The sequence below is a fragment of the Bacillus rossius genome, chromosome 1, assembly GCF_032445375.1.
Source record: "Bacillus rossius redtenbacheri isolate Brsri chromosome 1, Brsri_v3, whole genome shotgun sequence".
NCBI lineage: Eukaryota > Metazoa > Arthropoda > Insecta > Phasmatodea > Bacillidae > Bacillus > Bacillus rossius.
In genome coordinates, this window is record NC_086330.1 from 217753273 (window position 1) to 217772201 (window position 18929).

The 18929-nt window shown below is 35.6% G+C and overlaps 1 protein-coding gene across 5 annotated transcripts in view; it reads left to right on the forward strand.

Moving 5' to 3' along the window:
• LOC134527290 (DENN domain-containing protein Crag) overlaps nt 1-18929 on the forward strand; it is a 771918-nt gene that overhangs the window by 428125 nt on the left and 324864 nt on the right. For 4 of the 5 annotated variants that reach the window (XM_063359835.1, XM_063359836.1, XM_063359839.1 and 1 more), the window contains one exon: nt 2647-2770. In XM_063359835.1, the coding sequence (XP_063215905.1) occupies nt 2647-2770 (124 nt within the window). Of the gene's footprint in view, nt 1-2646; nt 2771-17315; nt 17552-18929 lie in introns of those variants that run through there. The other variant, XM_063359843.1, reaches the window with a different exon arrangement.

Here is an 18929-nt window from a genome sequence, read left to right on the forward strand (position 1 = left end):
TTGAACATTCTGAGAACCAAAATAACTAATGTAATAAAAAAATTTGGTTTAAACTAGAGGTGGGACGATACCACACTTTCGATACTCGATTCTGTATTGCTTTTTCAGTTCGATACTTTCGATACTTTGATACTTTCGATACTCCAGGGAAAAATATTTTCCCATTAAGTAACAATTATTACAAATAACATAAATTAGTTTTAAACTATATAAATTCAATCTATCATACCAGCACAATGTCAGATTAAACTTAAATACATAATGTCTAATGTGTAAATAATTGCATTATATTAATGAAAGATATGAATTCATCATTATATATACATATAATAAAACTACCAGAAATGTAAAATACAGTCCATAATCAAGTAAAGCTGACATGAGAAACAGTGGCCTTACAAAATGTTTGAAGTCCTTTCTTGGAAGGGGGGAAAAGTCACCAAGCCTAAATTAGAAATAAAAAAATTAGGCTATTGTAAAAAGAAAATCAGAAATTTTTGCTTGTTTGTTTCATTTTACAAACAACTTTATGCAACAGAACAATTTTCAATAAAATTTTAACTTGAGAAACGTAAAATACAAAACAATCCGATCGTAAGAAAACAATAAATAATGGTTATATTCAGTTCAAAGATTAATGAATGCACAAAATATGTGATCCGTGCCTTAGTAAAGCGCGTCCACCATTTTCATAATCATTGCTAGTTTGCGCCACTAGTCTTCCTTGGTGCTGGCCATAGATGCTACTAGCGAAGTGCACAGTCTTCCTGATACTATCCGTATCTATGGTGCAATAATGTTATTTTCTTACGTTTGAAAAGGTAAACAATGAACGTTTTTCAAAATAAAAGCATTAATTAAAACGTAATTTATCAGGAGGAATATATCTAACAAAAAAATTTGTGAATTTTGGGACTTTTCCGCTTTGTAAAAACGTATGAAATGGGAAATTAATGATTTTATAAGTTTATGTTCCGGGAAAGTAAACCATTGTAAATAATAGTACTTTCGGCGGGACCAAAATTAATCGGCGTATGACACGGGAAAATGTATGAAACGGGAACGTATCATCGAGGCTCTACTGTAGTTGTATTTTATACGATGGCAACTCAAAACTTAATTCAATACAAATGAACAAGCATTCCAGTATCGAAAAAATGTATCGAACTTACAGTTTCGATACTCGATACTTTGCGATACCGTCAAGTATCGAAGGTATCGAGGTATCGAAGTATCGAAAATCCCATCACTAGTTTAAACCAATAAACCTGGTTTGAACAAAAATAAAACTTTTTTTTCGTTTCATTAATAAAAACCTGGTTTTTATCCAACCCTGCTTCATTTTAACTTCAATACATGCACGAGATTAAAAACACACCATTTTCAGCATATTAAACTGAAAACTTTAAACGGAAGCATATAAACATTTACATACACGATAGTAAACAAGCAGTTCCTTCAGCATTTGAAACACACAACCAAAATCAATTTTAGTTAAATGCTGTTAAATGCATTTTGCAACATGTTTGTAGAACAAATCGTGTCCACAATTGACAATATGGGCTTTTTAAAATAGAAAATATGTAAAAAACAATTACTTGTTTGTTTTATTTACCAGTATTGTAAAAATAAATAATATTCAACCATTGTCAACAGTAACAAAAACATAAGGACTGTTAGCTATGGAAAAATAAAATGTGAACATGCTAGTTGCACCAATTTTTAAATCAATTGCTAGCACCACATTTACCACCACATTCATTCACACAGTAATATTTTATATGCTTCATTTATCTATGCCACTATAGATTAAGATACGTGACTCAAAAGCTAGTAAATAATTAGTTAAAAATATAAATATGAGCTATTTTCATCACTATTTCACATATTAGGCTTTTTATTTTAATTTCTTGCTTATTATTGAATTAAATAAAGTGAGCCTTATTGTGTGGTATTTTGTAGTTTCTTAAAATTACCTGCTTCTGTCATTTTCTAATCATTAGATTTATGGAGTATGAAATTGAAACTTCACAAATTTTTCTTTTTGAAAGTATAACAATTTTTGACAATTGAACCTCAATTATTTCCTATCTTATCCCCTTCCATTTTTTTTTCCTGCCCAGAAATGAAGTCTGGTTTGTTAATGTGTTTCCTATTTTCGAAAGTATTTCAAGTTATTTTAGAGCTTGAAACAACAAAAATAGGTACAATAACAAACTAGAACAAAATTTATACCTTAAAAATTAAAAGTGCTATAACAAATTTTAAAACAATTTATGGACTTCTACATATTAGCCTTGATTACAAAGTACCTTATTATTATAACATAAAAAAAAATTATTTTAAATTTTGTTACACAAAGGTTTTATTGTTTTGGCTTTTGTAATGACACAACCATTATTTGTATTTTTACAGTCGCCATTAAAAATGATCCATTTATAAAAACACCTCTACTAAATATTTTTCAATAAGTTTAATCACAATATAGGACCTTAAGGCAACAAATTTGTTTATTCTTAAGCTTCTGCCGTGGAAAATGTTTTTTACAAATACATTTTTGATCTTAGGAAATGTATCACTTTATCATGGGTGTTGAATGTTATGATAACAGTTTTGTCCACCAGTGATGCCCATGTGTGTTTGCAGTCTGTGGTTCCTGCACCTGCCGAGCTGTGCACTCATGTCCCGCTCCAAGGCTCCGTCATGCCTGCGCACCGCCTACGAGCTGCTTGTCAAGACTCACAAGATGAACATGCAGCCTGCAGATGAGGTATGCTATGCTGCTTTTACAATTTGTATGAGTTTGCAAAGAACATTTTTTTTTTCAGTTCGAATCAAAATAAAAGATAAAGATTCTTTGCCGATATCAAAGATATAATTATAGGCCAAGGTCAGAGTTGAAGATCTAAGTCTTCTTTGAAGTTGAAGTCAAAGAAAACAGCATTTTTTTTCCACATTTACAAAATTCTACAGATACAACTTTGAATAATGGAGTCAGGGGCGGATCCAGTGATCAGTTTTTTTTTTTTGGGGGGGGGGGGGGGGGAACTGGTGCCCGAAGAACATTGAACGGTATTGACAACATGGTTCTTATGGAATCCTGGGCATAAAATAATTGTTGAAGAATATAACATAGGCATATAATAAAGCCAACCAGAAAAAAAAATAAAAAATTAATTTTTAAAAATTAAATATTAAAATTAGGAAGCAAATTTTTTTATTACTGGAACAATTAATCTCAAGTAGAATGTAATACTTGGGGCATTTACAAAGTCATGGGGAAATGAAGTGGTAGTAATTGAAACTTATTCATGAAAAAAAAAATTGCTTATCTAACTGGATTACTTCAAAACTGGCTAATTACAAAATATAGCTAAGCTGAAAGTACTGCAATTTTAAATTCTTAGAGACCTTCCTCGTTTCCAATAAAATAAAATAAATAATAATTTAAACCATGTTTTTTGGCTGTAAAATATTTTTGGTAATTCACATAAATCTTTAAAAATAGATTGAGCTTGTTTTGAATATAAATACTTCAATTAATGTAATATACACTGTTTATTGTGAATTATTTTATTTTAATGTAATAATATTCGTTGTATAAATATGACATGATATTATAGATGTACGAACGTGCAAATTTTTAAGTCAAGTCGAGTCGAATTTTACAATAATTAGTTCGATTCGAGTCGAGTTTGTATATCATAAATTCAAGTCGATTCGAGTCTGAATTTTTATTTGAATCTTTGACACTTAAGTCGAGCTTGAATATTTGCATTTTACTGCTAAGAGTCGTTAGATGGTTGTCTTGTTATATCATGGCCCACTTAATCAAATATATTTAAAATACAAGTATTAATACAATTAATTCATTTAGAATAAATTCTTAACTGATATAATACAATTCAATAATTGAGGTATTCTGTAGAGCATCATACTACTAGTCACATTACTAATCATAGTAAATTAACTCATTATAAAAATTGAAACATATGTTAATAGTTATACAAAAACTGTTTAATAGTGCAGTTAACAATTTACATGGTAAATGAAATCAATTTCAAACAAGCAACAAACTAAACTGTAAAAAATTAAAATATTGTACAGTAATCATTTTGTTTATTTTATACCACCTATAAAAGAGAATATTAAAGACTGTGGTATCAGCCTACAAAACATAATGAAAATATATTCCTAGCAGTACATATTTTAAAATATTTTTATGGAAAGCGTATAACTATAAGAAGTAATATTTTAAGGCCACATACCTTTAGAAGATGAATTTTTGACTGACATTGTGAGTGTTTGCTCAGTAAAAGTATGCCTAAATTAACACTAACGTGGCGGGGAAAAAAATCACTGTTATTCTGTAACAAAATTTTAATCGCCGAAAGATTGGAGATAATGTACCGTTTAGGACAAAGGAACATGACTTTGTGCACAAACAGTTTGGTGGTTCCAATGATTATTTTGGACCGAACGAGTTAGCTGCGGCCTGCAGCATTCACAAGTCAATAAAAAACAATGAATATAATTTAGGCTTGTAGGCGCGAAGGATAGGTTAAGTTTCACACAATCATTATGAAAACTTTCACTAATGGGAAGTGTAAGGCCGTGCTACAATTTGCGCAACATTAAAATAAACGTTCCCATAACAAATATAATACATTTAAAGATGATTGCTACAACACTAACGCCGTTACGTTGCCGGCCAATCGCAAGCTGGCACTTCCAACCAATCCATGCTTTTGTATTTGTATTGAATAGTTACACTTTATAAAATACTTTATACTTCATAATTAATTTTAACTTGCCACTTAACTTGGATAGCAAACAATTATACAAAATGCAATCTCGCCGAACGTAATAGTGTATACAAACACGGAAAAAAAATTCATGTTCGCCAACCTACACTTCCTAAAATTAGAGGAGCTATTAGACAAAGTTTTTTTTTAAAATGCTATTTCGTGATTGGTGGTGTATCAGTCGCAAACATGCGCTCTGTAACACAAATATAACGCTACCGTTAATTTATTATTGTAACGTTGCGCCGGTTTTAGCACGGATTTACTAAAAAAAAAAAAAAAAAAAGTAATATTTGTGCCGATATTATGATTATAAAATATAATTCGTGTTTAGTTTATTAAAAATGTGTTCGTCTTCTTTGCTATGTGGTCACACCTGTTAAGTTGGCAATATGTAAAACTAAAATATAAATAATATGGCCGATTGTCATCATTGTTTGTAAGTACCTACGTGTTTCGGTCTTATGTACGTAATTTTTAGTGTCGGCCGAAGTCACGTAAGGAGATATTAAGAATTGTAATTCAATTTTATTATATTTTATCATCGAATTTTACCCGAATTTCCTTTCGAGTTTCGCCCCGTCGAGTAAAATAAACTCGAATGCCGAGCTGAGCCGAGCTGATGCTACTCGCTCGACTCGACTCGAATTTTCGAGTCTCGGCCCATCACTACATGACATAGAACAACATGAAATATTTGTTGAATAAAAACATATGAAATAAATTATTTTGTTTCATATTGCAATTTAATAATCATCATGAAGTAAAAATATATATAATTAGAGAAAGATACGGCGTTTGCCAAATTTTGAGAAACTCTCAATCACATGAAAAGGGTCCACTGGTATGTCATAATGAATATGGAGAAGAGCGAGACCCTCAAGTCGTCACTCAATCATTGTAGTTTGGAGCCACGTTTTAGTGCGATGTAACGTTGAGAAAGTTCTCTCTGCGCTGGCATTGCTGACTGGAAATGTGCAAAGAACATGAAGCAGTGTATAAATAATGTTATGCATCAATAGCTGTTTTGGGAAGTTTGGCACCACGAGCTTTTTCAGTTTTCCATGTCTGCTGCCAGTGAAAAATTTCACCTTTTAACTTTATTAGCTGAATTTCTTTGGTGCCCTCTAGTAATGGAGAAAACTTGTTTGCCAGGAACCAAATTGAATCTTTTATTTCAGCTAAGGTTGTGTTCACTATCAACTGTGGAAGTAGAACTGGGAGTCTAAATATATCAAGGACTTTAGAAGAAAATCTTGTCTTGATATCTTGTAATATGCCATCTATAAGTGGTATGAATACTGAAATTCTGTAATAATCCTTTACAGATTGCGACTCTACTGGTACCGGGTAGTTACTGCGATGAACCTGTCGCCCAACAGTCCTGGGTTTCCGAAGCTCAACATTAAGTTTCTCTGCCATTTTCTTTGTCTCTGCATAAATTTCTTTGAAGTAATTGTCACAATCTGCACGACGAGTCTCTAAGACCGAAATAACATTTGTAATACTCTTAGAAGCATGTACAAGGTCAAGCGTTTCTTTTTGAAGAAGTTTGCTCAAAGGAAGTGTAAGGGCCAGAACATTACTGAGGCAGAAGACAGCAACCAAAAATTTACTTTCACATAGAGCAGCTATAAGTGATGCTGCTTTTCCAGCTACAGATTTGTCTTTCCAGCTAGAAATCTTCTCGAGAGCTTCTATTATTTCTGGCAAATCAAAAACAAACTGAAGTACACCGTCATGTCGTTCAACCCATTTTGTATCTGATAAATGAGCTATTTGTTTTCCAAGAAACTGAAGAAGAGTTTTACTGCATTTTGTAAAAGAAAAGAAGGAGATAGTTTCTTTCATGATACCCACTGCATTTTTGACCATATGTATCTTTGAAGACTGAGATAGAGAATTGTTAAGTTTGTGATTGTAACATGGCATTTCCACAGCATTGGTTGTCAAACTCTGCACTTCCTTTACTGCACCTCTGTCTTCTGATAACATGACAGAGCAGCCATCAGTACCAATTTCTACACACTGGAGGGGAAGAAGCTGCAATGATTTTATTTTCCTGATAATAATTTGGCCTAGTGACTTTCCTGTAAGAGACAGTTCTTCAGTGGCCGTTTTGACTGGTTTGTTTGTTGAATTATCTTCGGCACCATTCTCAAGTAATGAAAATTTTTTATTTGTTTGGAGAGCTGTGGTTCCAGACATATCACCAAATGCATCTATAAATGAAACAAAATCTTCCCTTACAACCGTGTTCTGACCAAAATGTACATAGCGAAGGACAAGACTCACTTCGGATTTATTTGACATGTCACTGGTTTCGTCAAATATAAAAGCATAAAACCCAGATAATCTTATTCTCTTAAGAATTGTATCTAATATGTCTAGTCCACAGCAGTCGATAAGCTCGTTTTGCACAGTTTTGCTGATATATGTAGCATTAAAATGAGCAGTTTTAATGTGATTTTCAAGTAGTTTATCTCCAGCATCCACCCAAAAATGAAGCATTGCCCGAAAATTTCCTTCATTATGAGATGGAGCATCGGTAGTAAGTGGACCATCATCCAGATGACCACGGAAAAGAACATTTTGCCTTCCAAGTAGCATAACTGTTTTCACGATCGGTAGTAGTTTTTTCCGATCTTCCTCAGCCTCTTCCAAATGTTGTTGTTGACAAGACTTACTACCTCAGAGCAAGGATTATGATATGTCTTAAGGAAGTTCTTCCCCATGGCAACTGCAGTCATATGGTATTGATGGCTTGAATGTTGTTCCAAGTAACCTTTAGCTCCAATCAAATCTTTAAAATTTGTAAGAGGTTCTGTAACTAAAGTTTTGAGGGGAACATTTTTGCAGTACCCACCTTCATTCCTAGTTGTAAACCATGGACAATATTTACAAAACAGACCTTTTTTAACATCTGATAGAACCAGCCATTCTTTGTAGGTTTGCAGATGACTCCGCCTCACAAAATTCCGGACAGGCTTTCCAGAGACAACACGGGTGGAATGTGGAAAGACATAAGATTCTGGTGGTTGCCACAGATTTTCTAGCAGAACGGACTTAGTGTAGTCATCAATATTTCCTCCAACAAAGTGGCCAATGTCACTGGAAACACTTCCAACAGAAGACAAAGAGCTAAGTAATGCGGAATGTAATATGCCATTGTTAACCTCATCTGGATAAGGCTTTTGGATATGATATTGGTCAGAAGAGCTTGAAGATGATGCAACTTTCTCTTTATTATTGATAATCGATGTAAAATCATTTTCCAAAACCATATCATTGTGTGTTTTACCACAATTCAAATCATTGGGCTGCTCAACTGATTCTGAGGTATCCTCAGAATTCACTTCCACGCGTAACTTCTTCTGAGGTGGCCCAAAGAAAAAAGATAGCAAGCTTTGTTTTCCTCCTTGTTGAACAGCCTGTTTGGAAAAAAAATCATAAACTAGTACAAAAGAATGTTGCAAATCAACATTTTGAGTTTCTGTGAAACAGTGAAACCAACACAAGAAAGTGTTTGGCAATTTGTTGCACTTTTGCCATGCATATTTTGAGCTAGCCCCTTCACGACAAATTAGCTTGGACACGAGTATAATGTGTAATTTTAAACAGGTATTAAGTATTTTCAATATATTATTTTACCAACACCTAGTGGGTATTACTTCAGCAGCTGACAATAATATCTTTAGTTTGGTGGAACACTCGAATATACAACATACCCGCAAATTTATGTAGGCCCCTAATTTAATGAACTTGCGCGAGACACAGCATTAAACATGTTTGAGTTAACTGTATAAATCCGCACATATCATATATACATAATTTTGTGACAGTATTAGACTGTGGTAATTTGTGAAGAGTAAGAAAACAGTTATAAAATGTCGCTTACTGCGAGCAATTTAAATGTGTCTTTGATGTTAGCATATGAAACGATGCAGTGTTTTGATATTTGTAATACTTTGGATATAGTTGTTTTAAGGTCTTTATATAAACTATTATATTTCTAATGCTTTTTAATATTTATAAAATACATGGTCACCTTTGACTTTGTAGCACAGTTTTGTTGAATTCTGCTGACTGCCCTTTTTTATTAATTACTTTATAAATGCACATTTAATAGTTTTATTTTGCATTTGACTAAGAAATTATTTACATGAAGATATCTTAGCTAGGTTGCAATTTAATATTCACCAAATGAGACTTTTTAAACAGTTTGTAACTGTGGTTGGTGTATTAAACAGACTGGTAAAAATATTATTAACTTCAGATGTTATTTTTTTGTTTTAATTAATTCAATTCCATTCATAACAGTTAGGTTTGCTTCTGCTTCTGCTTATCGTTTTTGCTTTTTTATAATTTTCGAAAGTTAGAGTATTTGATTAAATAATTTTTCATAAATTTTAGAAAGTTTACTGTTTGGGACTGTGGCCAGAGAGCCAGAGTTGTTCGCTGATGAAGTCATAAAGTGAGGCACTGGTCACGGTGTAACAAACTATACTTAGTTCCAAGTCTGCCGCTAGATGCTACCACAGTCTGCTCTATGCGTTGCAATAGCATATTGTCAGTGCAGTATCACGTAATTCCACCACACTTGAAGCCGGTTCATGGGATCTTATTCAAAGCTAATTTGTGCAAAATTAATATAAATAGAACTGAAAATATTTACTGCGGGTTTTATTTTTGAGCTGATACAACTTTAGTAAAATCTTTACGACAATGTATTTCTCTCTACATACGTAACACATGCATTATTTTTCCTCACTATAATATTGGTATTTCACAATTTTAAAAAAATTATAATACAGTCAAACCTCTCTGAAACGACCCCTCACGGTTCCCGGGAATAGGGTCTTAATAGAGGGGGGGTCGTAATAGACGTTTTCCAAAATTTTCAGTTAATTTCAAACTCCCCCCCCCCCCACCCTCTTTCCCAAACCGCTACTCTCTAAGAAACCAGCCGTACAATGGCAGGATGCTGTCACTCACAATGCTAGACGGCTTCGCTTTAAACCCACTTCAACCTTCATGACAAGTCCGTCGCCCTACAGGCCACCTCTAAAGAAAATATGTCAAAAGACAGTTTATTTTTACTGGTTAGTTTACATGTACGTTTTCTGCTTGCCGTAGTTAAATACACTAGAACCCCGATGTCACTAACCCCGGATTTAATGAAGCAGTGATTTTACGAATACATTCTCAGGAACTGTCAAAAAATTGGACATTTTGACCAAAATGTGAAAATCAGAAAGAAAAAAATAAAATAAAACGAAATGAAAGATCATTTAAATCTGTTAGTTTTAACACACAGCTTATTTTTGTGTCGGCTTTAATAATTCCAATAATGTTCATGTAAGAATAACAAAAAAAAATAATGGGACATTTCCTTTAAAAATATGGCAGCGGTAGGTTCGGCAACGCGAGTGGGCGCACACGAAGCTCGCCCGGCTGGCTGGCGGCAGCGGCTTCATGACGCATAAGCTCACTCCTCCCTCCCCTCGTTAACATTCTTCTAGGCTAGCTCATCCCTCCCAGGCACACAATCCATCTAGTGTCCTCCCTTATAACACCCCAACTTCACTCCCCTTTGAAAAACCTTCAGTGAGAAAATGCTCTTTTCACCCTCTCTTCTCCCGTAAAATTTGGATATTATGAATGGGGTACTAAAGCGGTGAGGGAGAGGTAAGATCATTGTAAATATTTTCGGACCCCTTACTCCCCACTAAACATGCCCAAAAAAAAAAAAGTATGTTAAAATATGTCATTTTTCACATCAAGTTCGAGTTCAGTCATCTCTGGCAAGGAATTTACAAGCTTTTAAAATTAATTATAAATGTATTTTAATAGCAAGGGTCCTATGAAAAGGAATATACCAAATAAAATCAAGCTGCTGTCACCAAACAAATCATAAAACGGCCCAATGCGTGGTCACTTCGTTATTGCTCGCGCGAGAGGCGAGATGTGGAATGTTAGAAGAAAGATAAATGCGGGGGAGACAGACGGCAGCCAGTGTGTTTCCTGCGTGGGGAATAAGTGGCGTAGCCTTTTTTTTATGCTGGGTGAAGCGACCTATTTCTGTCAACCCACGGGAAAAGAAAATTGCTTGAGCTGTCAAAATAAACATCGCTGCGGCAGTTAAACAAGTCGAGGCGGGCGTGCATCCAGTCGGTCTCTGTGTATATCTACTCGAAAAACATAACATCTCAATTCATAACAAAATTCCTTATAACCTACAGGTATTGCCGGATGTTTTCAGCCTGATCCATACAATTTCTTTAGCCACGTTTTAAATGAAAACAACTGGCGGGCCAGTGTTGTGCCCTGTTTTGCGGACACATAAAGCTTTTATCAATTTGCTGACACTTTTAGTATATTTTTACTCTCCTTAAAATGAAGCAGATAACGTGATTCGTGGAATGGAGGTTGTCAAGCGCTGACAGCGGTCGACAGGAAGTGGTATCTATTTTTAGATATGCACTGCCTACGGCAGTACAGCACTCTGCAAAAAAACGCAGTAACACGCTACTCACCACAAGAAACTTATTTTCTGTCCGATTTTCTTCGGATTTTTGGCAATTTTTTCACGGTTCCTCGAAATCGGGTTGTAATAGAGAGGTGGTCGCAATAAATGGGTCGCAACAAAAAGGTTTTACTGTAATACAAAGAACATTAAAATATCTTAAATATTTCAGGTTAAATAAATAAAAGAGTCAAAATCATGTCCAAAATTTTGTTAGTTATTGATACATTCTGGCAGGATTATTGTCATTTTAAAACTAATTTTATGGTCCGATCAGATGTACAAAAAGATTCTAATTTGTTTAAAAATGCTTCCTTGCGTTGTACTGTATAAAATAATGAGATGCTTGCGCCTGGTATCTCGCAAAAAATTGTGTTGACTTCACTGAAAGGCATTTGTGTAGCATAAAAAAACAGACAAAACCTGTTTCATTTCATTGTTTGGTTCGCATGTATTTCACTATGTTGTCGGTGTGTTTTTGAGATTCACTGTTTAGTATAATCGTTGGGTTCCTCGATATGTTGCTGTGTTCTTCGAAGTTGTTGTCTGTCTGTATTTACTGTTTTTGTTGCAACTGTCTTTTCGTCAGCTCACTGTGTTTGTCTGTGCTGTAATAATTATCTGACCGATTCCTTCCACGGAATTCTCTTTACATTTGACATTGGCTGATTTTGACTTGTTTTCTGTGTTTCTGTTTCTTTGTCTGTTCTTTGGGTTTTCTCTATGAAAGACAGTGCAAACTAGCAATATTTAGGGACAGGAGTTTATGGTTTTATTTTTAGGTAAATATCATTTTTAAAACAGGAGATTTCGATGTTATAATTTTTATTTTTAGTACATTGTGTTTAATCATAAAAAATGGTGTATTATTCAACAAATATGAAACTAAAATATTTCATAGTAATGGTTTAACCAAAATAATCTTATTTTGACTGACATAGGATGCATTTCTACAATAAATAGGGACAAGGTTATATGGTGAATTGCAATAAAACCAAAATAACGTAAAAGCAAGTCATTAGAACATATAACACCGAAATGCAACTAGAAGCACAAAATAATCTGAATTTTTAATCAAAAATTCAACCCAAAACAAAAAAAAAATATTTCTTTTAATTTATTAAACTCAGGAATGATAAAAATTGAGTGTTATGATGAAGCGTGGAATTGGAGAACAAAATAGAGCTGGACCTTTAGAGCCAATAGTACATTTATTGAACAATAATTGTGTAAATATAGGACACTTCATATACTGAAAATAAAAGAACTCTGAGAGAACTGCTACGAGGGCATTCCTTAGTAACTGGCCATGACAATCACTGTAACACACGAACCGTGGCATGAATATATAAAGCAAACAATAGAAAAACAATAATTATTATGACTCTAAAAAATTAAAGCTCACAGTAAAAGGTTACATAAAAAGCCCATCAAATATATCAAAATAATGAACATTTGCTTTGGTCACTTACACTCAGCGTATTCAATAAAACTGTAGGTATACCAATATCAAAAAATATTATATGCTGAAAGGCTTTAAGTCTTCAAAATGGCACAGAAAAGATTTGTAAGGTGCAACTCAAGCCACAGAGCCATCAACAAGCTGCAATATTAAGTTCCATGAAAGAGCAATGTTAAAAACATATCTTAAAAGACATTATTAACTACAAAGATTAGAGCACATAATAATAATAACATGGGAAAGAGAACAGGAATGAGTAAGCAGTAAGACTGCACCCGACAACTGGTGCCTATACAATCAAACAACAACTTGGCTTATAATAAAGGTGATCTGAGAAGTCCTCCACTCGGAGCTATTGCTGAAACGATGGCTCGTCCCAGCTGAAGTCCAGCGTTTACAGCGCTCACAACTAGCATTCGTTTGGTCACCCGTAGTTCCACCCCAAGGTAATCTTCCACTTCGGCTATGGCTCACACTGCAGAACACAAGTGGTTTATATCCGGGACACCTAGATTTATTGACCTGTATCTCAGGCTATCTTTTATAGTAGTCTCTATGAAACATCTTCATATTACACTCTGATCAGTAGGGACCGAAAAAATTAGCATCTTCTACACATGCATTTTTTTTTTTTGCGAATTCCCAACATATATACTATTTTAGCTAATCTTAAAAATAAATGCTTTTTTCAGCTAAATTTGTTTTAAATGTCATTCACTGCTAGAAGTTAACGACTATTTCATTGTTAGTGCAGTCCTCATCACCGTTGAAATTTTGCGGGTACTTTAAATATCAAAAATTGCCCTTTTTTTTCAAGAATATATATATTTTACAGACTTGAAACTTCACAGTAATGTTCCTTATGTTACGCAGGATGACATTTTTCGAAAATTAGATCCCATGAATGGTTAAAACCAGGCAACAGTGGGTACTTTGTCTGCATGAGAACAGGATTTTGCATTGTTCAAACCTTCTGCGTCTCCATGACAACGGGCATCGCGCGGCAGAGGCGTACCCACAAGGAGGGGCATGTATAATGAGCGGCGCAAGAGTGATCTGCCTGTAGACTGCCGTAACGAAGTACGGGTACATCAGTTGTACGTTGCGTGCACGAGTCGGGAAACCATCGTGCTATTTATTTTCTCTCCGGTACATTATACAGCATTGTAATAAATTTTCACTGATTTTTTTTTATTTACCATTACTGTAAATGGGAGATGTGGCTTAATTTTTTTCCATTAGTATAGCCGTGCGAAGCCGGGTCGGGCAGCTAGTGTCACATAAAGCATGCACAATTATTGTCAAAAAACTTTCTTTCCGCCAAAAGAAAAGTTGTTCATAGGGTTCTTTGGCTAAAAACAAAATTGAGAACCGCTTGACTAGATATTTATCTGTCAAAAATTACCAAATCAATAAGCCTAACCACCAACGACAAACGAACATACCTACTACAGGACTAATAAAATATTACTACTACGTATTTTTGATAGTTTTTAAAATCATTGTGCAAAATTTATCTTCTTACACTTAAAAAGAAACAGCCCTTTGAGTAGACTTTTATTCACCTTATATTCATGCTTTCTGTTTGTCTTGGACATATGTGGCAGTTAAGACTTATCACTATCAGCAATTAAGTTAATACAAAAATAACTAATCCACTATTTTTGCTGTAGATTTTCTCATCGCACATCTAATAAAATCTAATAAAATGAAAACAAAACAGGCTGCACTTTCTCGCATTTTGCTTTGGCGGGAATGTGAAGTAAACCATAGCAATACTACTGTTACTTGGTGTTCTCCCAAATTTTTCACTTGACTCGTGTGGTGAGTTTCTAGTTATTGTTCTCTACCATTGCCATGTCTCCGAGTTCAAGCCAAGTTACATGCATTCTGAGATAACATCAAAATATAACCCAACCCAATTAATCAAGTTGATTTGAGAATTATTCTATGAATTAAACCTGCGACTTAATGTTTGCTAGCATATCGCACTGCCAATTTTTTAAGTAAAATAAGCAGTGAAATACTTTTTGTTGTTTTAATCTAGAAAGACACGAACTTTTTTTTTTATAAAACCGAACTGGAGGGTAATTTGTAGGCATTTTTATATGAGAATATAGTTAGTAAATAAACATTTAGATTGTAAATATTAATTTTTAAATAAGTTGCATCTAAATTCTAATATCACAATAATAGATACTAATTTTTAAAATAATAGATGCAAATTTTGGAAAAAATAGATGCTAATTTTTTCAGCTCCTACTGATCGGAGATGAAAAAATTGGGCACGCTTACGTACTCCTTACATAAACCATAATGAAAGTCTAAGTAAACTTTGAGGTACAGTTCTGAATTTGAAGAATGTTGTTGGAACAAATAAAAGGACTCCAAATGAGTATAGGCCATGTCCAGGGCTCCTGAGACAACCTGTACAATAATTTGCTCAGTAATTTTTTATTTGATAGTCTATACCTGTAGAAAGGTACCTATGTACCAGCTCTATCGGTACCAACGGCCAAAGTGGCCGGGGAAAAAAAATGTTTGTGATAAAGTCCATGTAAACAAAACTTTGGAGGTCTTCAGAGGCCCTGGTGCAATCTGTACGATGGTTCAAACTCTAAATTTAATTTTTATTGATAGTTTAACTGACTCTCGTGCTACAATATAAAAATAATTTCCCAAGTGGCTGATTAAGAACTGGAAGTGTGTGAGCAAAAAGGACTAAGTAAATATACCATCATAGGGAGCAACGAGATGCCAGACAAACTAATTTATAATTTAGATTTTCCCTTAAAACAGGAGAGGGAAAAAAGATCGTATTTATTAAAGAGATACTACAAACATATCTATAATCATCTTGATTTATTCCTTAGAAATTTCTTTTCCTGTTAAATATTAAATTTCAAAATAGCACTCAAGGGACAGATCACACACACACACACACACACACTCACTCACTCACACACACACACACACACTCACACACACACACTCACACACACTAAAATAGAGAATGCTATGGACGGGCCCGAAACCGTATTACATGTTAGCAAAATTATTAAATTAAATACATTATATTAATTTGTTAAATGTGTAAATATGGAATTACATTTAGTTCCAATCATAAGGCATTACCCAAACAAAACAATAAAATTATTTGGTCTTGATATATATACATTTGTAAGTTCCTGTTACTTAAGTTCACATCTTCCTATCGGTCCGTAAGCTGACACTTTTAAGCTTGTTTTCACTCACGAATCGTTGACAATTTGGTGGGGGATGGATCAAAAAGGTGGCAATAGGCCTTAGAGGACCAGGGCAGTAGTCCCTAGGCCATCGCAGGAAGCAGCGCTGGGAAGGCTCCCGAGAAAAACTACCAGAGCTCTGGGGCTGGCTCTAGGAGTGTATCTTCCTGTTACTTGGATTCTTGGATTCTTGGATTCTTGGACCCTGCCTGCAACAGAAATCCATTCTTGATAATAAGACCTGTTTGCAGCCAGCCCCGAAAAACTTTGGCCCAAAAGGCCTAAAAGGGGGTTGGGGGGGGGGAGAGAATTTAACTAAGTACACTCACCAAAGCAGGGAGGATGATACCGTCACTCCGGATGGTGCCGCGTCTTCGCTGGCCAAATTCCGACGCGGTAGATAAAGAATAATTTCATGATTTAATTTAATTTACATAAAATAAGTACAAAAAAATAACTCTAATTTTTACTACTAGCCGGCTATATTATTATATCATCTAGGGATCTCATCCCTGGTAGCATATTGACTACATAATGCGACAATCTCTGCCGGAACCCGCGTCAATGATTACCGTATACCAGCCAGAAAGAGGTCGCGCGCAGAAGTGCCGGGGCGCGCGGAAAGAGTCTTAATTAAAATCAGGGTTCAGCCCTGGAACAAAGGTTGGGGGGTGGGTGTGTACCGAAGGTATCCGAAGATGCCCGAAGGGGCAGGGCGAGAACAAAACACAACCCGAGTGGTTAACTCAAAGTTTGCGCAATCACAGCGCTATCTAGAGAGCAACTCCGAAAACAACCGCCTATCGACTCTAGCCAGGTCGAGTTGGTGAAGCCTGTGTCCTTATGCTGTAGCCGGTGCTGCGCTCTGGCAGCCTAACTGAGAGGGGGAATGGAAGTACCCATCTCAAGCGCACAGGGAGCGCTACAGGCCTTTCTCTGTCAGCCACGAGGTGGTTAGTTCTAAAGGAGCTCGTTAGATGGTGTGGGTGTCTCCAAATCGCACCACAGCTCTGGCGGCTGAATGGCCTTGACTCAGCCCACTCTCCCTGCTGGTTTCATGAACGTTCGATGACACTCGCTAGGGGGCAGGGTAAGAGAGGGGGACTAAACGACACCCTTCGGCATGGGAAAACGCGCCCTAACATGACTTTCTATGAGTGAACCTAAGACGTATGCGTGACGGGAAGAGCTGCTCTAAGGTGGGCTCTGAGAAGTGGTAACCACTCGTCCAGAGCTGTTGTATGCAAATTTAGTCATGCAAGGAATTAATGTTACAGGCCCCGGGCGTGACTGCAAGCGGGAGAAATGTCATCCGGGCTGCTAACGTCGTCTTTAGACTTGCAAATCTATCAGATTGGCCCCTGTGAAAAGGTGCCTCGGGCCACTGCAGCAGCAAAGTTTAACTAAGCAGAGTACACCAGCCGAACAAATTGTTACTCACCCTTTTGTAACCAATTTATATGGAAAATAAAATTTCCAAAAAAAAATTAAAATTATAATGAAAATTAAAAAAAGTGCCAAAATACCTAATTTCCGGCACAGTAGTAAACACATGTATGAAGGTCACCATGTAACTGCTCTAACGTTAGGTCTGCTCATTCTCTTGTAAAAATATTAAAACTTGTTTGGAAATTACTGTATTTGCGTGGAATGACTTAAGCTGTTGTTGTCCCAAACTCTCTGTCCCGGGCGGCCGGATAGAGCTAACTTCTGCTCATTTGAAACGAACATACAAAAGTTTAAACAAATACATATACTGAACTATACACAAGCCCGCAAGCAAGAACACCGTGTGTAGAAAAGACGACCAATACAGAGTCTTAAACTATCCAAGTCAAGTGCACAAAACAGACTTCACGTCCCTGGGTAAACCAAGCAAAATTAAAGGAATCACATCCACAAACAAACCCGGGCTGAAGGTCCACACATGCAGTGAAAAAATCCGGACACGGCAAGAAAAGAACGTGCTTTACACGGGAAGTGTCCCATACAACACACAGGAAAATTGTGCACAACAGGCAAAAAGCATCCAAGTTATGACACCGCGCACAGCTTTCGAATGAGACCCCGTCTCTCTGTACTGAAACAAATTAAACTGGCACGTTATTCCTTCATACGTTGACCTAGTGAAAGGCCACACACATAGGACATTAAAAAGTAAATGGTGAAAAATGACTAACAAAAAAAAACTCCAGCAAAGCTATACAAGTTAGTGCATTCCACGTCGAGAGCGAAAAGCAAGAATACATGAAGGATAATTACAAGCTAAGCCCTAGATTGACAAAGTTACAATACCGAAGACGCGTGAAGCTAGACGCCGAATAAAAGGTGGAGCTTTTAAGCATGACGGCAGTGAGAAGCTAAGCGAAGTTAACAGCCCGAAAGATACTAGACGAAAAAAGGTTCCAATATGGCGACACTGCCTTAAATAAGCATACACAAACCCACAATGTGCAAGCACAGAATGAGAAATTAAGGGAAAAGAAAATCACAAGGTACATATACATCACTATGACAAAAGGACAGAAGAGTGGGCAGGTTGGTGCGGTGAAGCGGGAAGGGGGGCCAGAGGACGGCAAGCAAGCGGACTTCAAAGCAGCGGAGACGTCCGCTGTAATACTATACAGAAATATTACTTAGCATATGGGAATACTACACAGTAAAAAAAAATTATAGCTCTATGATAGTGCTATAAGCATACTGCTAATAAATATATCTATAGCTTTGTTATAGTGGTAGTCAGCATATATGTCAACCCAAGATGACGTCTTTAGTATTATAAATATATTCTTTTTAAATTTGAATATCACTCCATCACCCAATACTATAAAAAGATGGCGGACTTAAGAGTTTTAAACATTACTACTACTGCTACCCCTACTACTACGACA